General features: G+C 43.3%; 1 protein-coding gene across 1 annotated transcript; it reads right to left on the bottom strand.

Annotated features, from left to right (window-relative positions):
- Window positions 1-742: 742 nt before the first annotated feature.
- Window positions 743-7406, bottom strand: LOC115151305 (neuritin-like protein). Its single transcript, XM_029695243.1, has 2 exons — window positions 7228-7406; window positions 743-1140 (listed from the first exon to the last, which is right to left on the bottom strand). The coding sequence occupies exons 1-2, from the start codon at window positions 7404-7406 to the stop codon at window positions 843-845; spliced, it is 477 nt and encodes a 158-aa protein (XP_029551103.1). The 3' UTR covers window positions 743-842.
- Window positions 7407-7612: the final 206 nt, after the last annotated feature.

The following is a 7612-nucleotide window of genomic DNA, read 5'->3' as shown; positions in this document are numbered from 1 at the left end:
CAAAAGGCTTGATACTATATATTGATATTCCATTTGATATGTACATAAATATTCATATGAATAAATTCCATTATGTACACCTTCATCCATATTTCTTCAACACAAATGACTAAATATAATTCTAGGTCAGCCTAGACTTGACCAAGACAAGAAGTAATGTAATGTAAGTTAAGTGGTTTATCTGTTCATAAACACTGTGTTAAATAGACCCACACTGGGTGAATACACAGCGATCCAAGCCTTCAGTCCTTAACATTCAAACTGCCATGAGCTGGGTATATTTCATTATGCTTGTCTGCAGGTAAGCTCTATTGTTCTAGAGGTTTTACTCTGAGTAATTCTCTCTGTAATCCTCAGTGAGTCCCAAACAAAATAACAAAAATTGGCTGAGCCTTTAATGCTACAAAACATCCCACAGTGCTCTCTGATTGAATAACAACCTGAAGGAAACTTCAGGATGCAGGTTTATGTGTGAGATGTTGCTGTTAAGCCTTGCCTGGTGAGGCTTGAATAATCTGTCTTGGGTTCTAGATGTTTGAGGTTTATTTGCTCATTTACATTCTACCCTCAGCTCTCCCAGACAGCATCCCCCTGGAACCATACTATCCAACTCTTAAATTGATGAAAAGGAGGAGAGTATTTCAGAGAGAGTTAGAGAGATAATGTGGGTATGAAATGAATACACTACAGATGAGGAGCCACCAATCTGAACACGCAGCTAGAAATATATGCAACACATTTTTAGTACACCAAAAATATTTGTGAGTTTATTATCCTTTTTTTAATTTTATTTTTTTACATGTCCTCAATGAGTTCCTCCCTCCCCTTCACCCTGATCGTGCCTATATCTTGGCCAACAGCAGCAGAAGGGACAGACATAAGGAGAGCAACCAGAAAGAGCCGGGACCTAGATGGTGGGTGTGTGCTTTTAGAGACTCCTGGTTAATCTCTTCCTGGTTGGGTGGGCTCAGGGCATCAGCAGTGCCAGCTGGTTGGTTACGACTGGAGCACATGTCATACAGGTTACCAGAAAACTGCATCTTCTTGGACTCCTGTCGCAGAGACTCCCAGACTGCAGCAGCCTCATCAGGACAGCCAGCCATCGCCATGTTCGCACAGTCATGAAACTCATCCCAGGACCTGTAGGGGATGGAAGAGAGATGGTCACATAGCTCTTGAGTTCTTGAATAACTTTTATACGTCCATATCTTTCTAACAACCAGGTATAACAATGTAGTTCAAGACACTATCTATTATTCATCTGTGTGATACAGTAAAGGATCCCCCATGAAACCATGCTTGTAGTTATTTGGTTGCTATGGGAAGGGCTGTGTGTAAATCTATAAGGAGGAGATCAGGCAGAAGCAGATTGGTCCAACACAACATATGCCCGTAACACGACACATCATATATTCACAATCCCTGGGTACAAGTGCAGAAAGGCTAAACTTGCACTGTATTTGGATATGGGCCCTTAGTATAAACTCAACCCTAAAACAGCACATCTGCTGGGGGCTTAGGTGCATCTGTTTACCATACACACAGGAGACCTTGAGGGGAATGGGTGAAACAAAGTGGAAGCAAAATGCAGCCTTGCAAAGTCCCAGAGTCACATGTGCAGTAGAAAACAGCAGAGTAACAGCAGGTGAAGGGTAGCTTGTTAGCTAAATCTGACCGCAGTCTCTTTTCTGATTAAAATAATAAAGGATTGCTGAGGTGTTAGACTGAACACTTGATCTAAAACATACACTGCATGCTAATGCATAAACAAACACACATAAAGATACACACAAACCAAGCTTGAGGGAAACAATGACATTACCCGTTCTAATAATGGCAGATTTCCCCTTCATTTCTATTCTATACTCACAGTAAGCTCTCCTATCATTCCATAGAGAATACTGACAGTGGTGCAGCCTTGGTCTAGATGCAAATCTGAGACTTTTATCCAGGAGGGGAAATACTGCCTTTCTACTGGTCCCTGATAGATTCCTGGGAAGTGTGTGAATGCGTGCGTGTACGTGTGTTTGTGTCAAAGTGCACTGCACACACACGTACAGGTAGCTGCCAAAATAAAGGACACACCAACATAAAATATCTTAATAGGGCGTTGGGCTGCCATGATCCAGAACAGCTTCAAAGCACCTTGGCATAGACTTAAGAGTATCTGTAACTCTATTGGAGAGATGGAACACCATTCTTCTATGAGAATTTCCAAAATGTGGTGTTTTGTTGATGGTGGTGGAGAACGCTCTCTAAGGAGCCACTCAAGAATCTTCTTAAGTGTTCAATTGGGTTGCAATCTGGTGACTGAGACAGCCATTGCATATGGTTTACATCGTTTTCATGCTTATCAAACCATTCAGTGACCACTTGTGCCCTGTGGATAGGGTCATTGTCACCTGTGTGGAAGCACCCGCTTTCAATATACTTTGTATCCCTCAAGTGTTTCCATTATTTGGGCAGTTACCTGTATGCAATTGTGTGCTGACTGAGTGGCAGGATTACCTTAATTGGTATCTTAATGCTAGAAGAGATTGAGTCATTTTGACTCAATATGAATTTAAAATGCAAATATCAATTTTTATGTCATGCCCCACTCCTTGACTTTTCTTTAATAAGTCTATATAATAGACGTATTGTATGTTGTCCAAAAATGATGCAGAAAAGCAAATCCATGATTTTGTCATTTCTAGATTAGACTACTGCAATGCTCTACTTTCCGGCTACCCGGATAAAGCACTAAATAAACTTCAGTTAGTGCTAAACACGACTACTGGAATCTTGACTAGAACCCAAATATTTGATCATACTACTCTAGTGCTAGCCTCTCTACACTGGCTTCCTGTTAAGGTTAGGGCTGATTTCAAGGTTTTACTGCTAACCTACAAAGCATTACATGGGCTTGCTCCTACCTATCGCTCTGATTTGGTCCTGCCGTACATACCTACAGTCGTGGCCAAAAGTTTTGAGAATGACACAAATATAAATTTTCACAAAGTCTGCTGCCTCAGTTTGTATGATGGCAATTTGCATATGCTCCAGAATGTTATGAAGAGTGATCAGATGAATTGCAATTAATTGCAAAGTCCCTCTTTGCCATGCAAATAAACTGAATCCCCAAAAAAACATTTCCACTGCATTTCAGCCCTGCCACAAAAGGACCAGCTGACATCATGTCAGTGATTCTCTCGTTAACACAGGTGTGAGTGTTGACGAGGACAAGGCTGGAGATCACTCTGTCATGCTGATTGAGTTCGAATAACAGAGTGGAAGCTTCAAAAGGAGGGTGGTGCTTGGAATCATTGTTCTTCCTCTGTCAAACATGGTTACCTGCAAGGAAAGACGTGCCGTCATCATTGCTTTGCACAAAAAGGGCTTCACAGCCAAGGACATTGCTGCCAGTAAGATTGCACCTAAATCAACCATTTATCAGATCATCAAGAACTTCAAGGAGAGCAGTTCAATTGTTGTGAAGAAGGCTTCAGGGTGCCCAAGAAAGTCCAGTAAGCGCCAGGGCCGTCTCCAAAAGATGATTCAGCTGTGCGATCGGGGCATCACCAGTACAGAGCTTGCTCAGGAATGGCAGCAGGCAGGTGTGAGTGCATCTGCACGCACAGTGAGGCGAATACTTTTGGAGGATGGCCTGGTGTCAAGAAGGGCAGCAAAGAAGCCACTTCTCTCCAGGAAAAACAACAGGGACAAACTGATATTCTGCAAAAGGTACAGGGATTGGACTGCTGAGGACTGGGGTAAAGTCATTTTCTCTGATGAATTCCCTTTACGATTGTTTGGGGCATCTGGAAAAATGCTTGTCCGGAGAAGACAAGGTGAACGCTACCATCAGTCCTGTGTCATGCCAACAGTAAAGCATCCTGAGACCATTAATGTGTGGGGTTGCTTCTCAGCCAAGGGAGTGGGCTCACTCACAATTTTGCCTAAGAACACAACCATGAATAAAGAATGGTACCAACACATCCTCCGAGAGCAACTTCTCCCAACCATCCAGGAACAGTTTGGTGACGAACAATGCCTTTTCCAGCATGATGGAGCACATTGCCATAAGGCAAAAGTGATAACTAAGTGGCTCGGGGAACAAAACATTGATATTTTGGGTCCATGGCCAGGAAACTCCCCAGACCTTAATCCCATTGAGAACTTGTGGTCAATCCTGAAAAGGCGGGTGGACAAACAAAAACCCACAAATTCTGACAAAATCCAAGCATTGATTATGCAAGAATGGGCTGCCATCAGTCAGGATGTGGCCCAGAAGTTAATTGACAGCATGCCAGGGCAGATTGCAAAGGTCTTGAAAAAGAAGGGTCAACACTGCAAATGTTGACTCTTTGCATCAACTTCATGTAATTGTCAATAAAAGCCTTTGACACTTATGAAATGCTTGAATTATACTTCAGTATTCCATAGTAACATCTGACAAAAATATCTAAAGACACTAAAGCAGCAAACTTTGTGGAAATTAATATTTGTGTCATTCTGAAAACTTTTGGCCACGACTGTACATGTATGCTACGGTCACAAGACGCAGGTCTCCTTATTGTCCCTAAAATTTTGAAGCAAACAGCTGGAGGCTGGGCTTTCTCCTATAGAGCTCAATTTTTATGGAATGGTCTGCCTATTCATGCGAGAGACGCAGACTCTTTAAGTCTTTATTGAAGACTCATCTCTTCAGTAGGTCCTATAACTGAGTGTAGTCTGGCCCAGGGGTACGAAGATGAACGGAAAGGCACTGGAGCGACAAACGGCCCTTGCTGTATCTGCCTGGCTGGTTCGCCTCTCTCCACTGGGATTCTCTGCCTCTGACCACATTACGGGGGCTGAGCCACTGGCTTACTAGTGCTCTTACATGCCATCCCTAGAAGGGGTGCGTCACTTGAGTGGGTTGAGTCACTGACGTGATCTTCCTGTCCGGGTTGGCGCCCCCTCGGGTTCGTGCCGTGGGGGAGATCTTCATGGGCTATAATCAGCCCATTGTCTCAGGGTAGTAAGTAATTGTCTCAGGGTAGTAAGTTGATGGTTTGCGGATCTCCCTCTAGTGGTGTGGGGGCTGTGCTTTGGTCAAGTGGGTGGGGTTATATCCTGCCTAATTGGTCCTGTCCGGTGTATCGTCAGACGGGGCCACAGTGTCTCCTGACCCCTCCTGTCTCAGCCTCCAGTTTCTATGCGGCAATAGTTTATGTGTCGGGGGGTTAGGGTCAGTCTGTTATATCTGGTGTAATTCTCCTGTCTTATCTGGTGTCCTGTGTGAATTTAAGTATGCTCCCTCTAATTCTCTCTCTCTTCCTCTTCCTCCCCTCCTGGAGGACCCGAGCCCTGGGACCATGCCTCAGGACTACCTGGCCTGATGACTCCTTGCTGTCCCCAGTCCACCTGGTCGTGCTGCTGCTACAGTTTCAATTGTTCTGCTTGCAGCTATGGAACCCGGACGTGCTACCTTGTCCCGGACCTGTTGATTTTGACTCTCTCTCTCTACCGAACCTGCTGTCTCGAATTCTGAAAGCTCAGCTATGAAAAGCCAACTGACATTTACACCTGACGTGCTGACCTGTTGTACCCTCTACAACCACTGTGATTATTATTATTGACCCTGCTGGTCATCTATGAACGTTTGAACATCTTGGCCATGTACTGTTATAATCTCCACCCGGCACAGCCAGAAGAGGACTGGCCACCCCTCATAGCCTGGTGCCTCTCTAGGTTTCTGCCTTTCTAGGGAGTTTTTCCTAGCCACCGTGCTTCTACATCTGCATTGCTTGCTGTTTGGGGTTTTAGACTGGGTTTCTGTATAGCACTTTGTGACATCGGCTGATTTAAAAAAGGTCTTTATAAATAATATTGATTGATTGATTGATATGTTGTAAGAATTTAAATATCACAAACAAAATTTGTGTTATAAGCAGTTTTAAGAGGACATTTGTTTTCCCAGAGCGACAAAAAGTTACCTTATCAAATCCTCTAATATAGTCACATGCAGGTAAGACATTTTACGTTCTATATAGTATCAGAAAGGGCAGATTTGGAGGTTTCCAAAACCCTTATCATTGACAAATAACAAAAAAAATAAGAGATTAGCTCTGTTTGAAAATACAACTTTTTCTTAGCATAACCACTGTTCAATGCGCTCCACATGTGAGCATGTAGCAACAGATAGCCTACACTAACATAAACTAAAGAAAATGCTATTGTGTTCTTTTAAATAATCATTTTTCCGTATTCTGATGTTACCCAAGACCTTCATAAACACAACCAAATTATTATTTTTCCAATAGCATATATGAAATGTATTTATTAGACCGTTAGAATGTTTGAGTCAAAATGGCTGCTCATTTTCTCAAAGCGGGGTGCGTCGAGGCCTTTCTAGTGTTACGGAATATGACCAAAATAACAACATCATTGCAACGTCCACTATTTCCCTGTAGATTCCAAGCGTATTTCCAGCCCCGCAATACTGAACAGCAACTGGCTTAAGGCTGTCGATAGGACCTTCCTACATTGATGTGTAACAGTATTGCTTCCGTCCCTCTCCTTGCCCCAACCTGGGCTTGAACCAGGGATACTCTGAACACATCAACAAATGTCTCCCACGAAGCATTGTTACCTGTCGATCCACAAAAGCCATGACTGCTCCCTGAAAACTACTTCAAGGTCTAAGAGCGAGTGACATCACCGATTGAAATGCTACTAGCGCGCACCGCAAACTAGCTAGTCAATTCACACCAGTTACAGATGCAACAATGTGTCTGGGAATGGGTTGAGCTTGATGCGGTGATGCATGGAGCAGCATCTTCCATGACGATGACATTACTGTTCAAGAAATTCATAGACATTTCCAGAAGAGAAGGTATAATATTACAATGGATTACAGAATCATGTATAAATAGAATGGAAAGTGGAGATGGGTAAAGAAAGACCCTTAATCTTTAATTAGGTACTACACTATGCCTACAGCAAATGAGAAGAGCTGTCAGCATGTTAGAGAGAGATAGAGATGGACAAAGATCTGGAGGGAATTAAATAGAGGTAAAGATATGGAGGAGTCTATCTTTCAATGGTAATGAAATTATGGGTCACAGTGTTCCGTCAATTTACACATTTCAAAGTGGGAGTGTGTGTGTGTGTGTGTGTGTGTGTATAAACAACATAAAGATGAGAGGATTGTGTGTGTCTGCGTGTGTACAGATGTGTATGTGTACAGATGTGTGTGCTTACTTGCAGATGGTGTGTATCTCCTGTGTATCCTCATTCTTCTGGGCACTCTCAGTCAGGCTGTCCCCCAGAGCCATCAGACACTGAGCGAAGCCCTTATAGATGGAGTGACACCTCCTGGTGGAGGCAGCAGAGCTGGGACAGGGGCCGACGACTGGAAGGAGAGACAGAGACAGAGACATACTGTATACCATCAGCACTCTCTGTATCCCTGGCTCACAGTGGGGAGAAATGAGCATCAGGAGAGTTCAACACTGCCAAGCATGGGACTTTTGAGCGTTTTCTAAGAACTTGTTTGGTTACTTAAACAAGCTGCATCCAAGTTCTCGGTATTATACAAGGCTTGACCAACCTTGGATCCTCTATAGCTGGATCTTCTATATTTTTC

The sequence above is a fragment of the Salmo trutta genome, chromosome 17 (genome assembly GCF_901001165.1).
Source record: "Salmo trutta chromosome 17, fSalTru1.1, whole genome shotgun sequence".
NCBI lineage: Eukaryota > Metazoa > Chordata > Actinopteri > Salmoniformes > Salmonidae > Salmo > Salmo trutta.
Note: the sequence above shows the minus strand (reverse complement) of the source record. Positions and strands in the feature narration are given on the sequence as shown.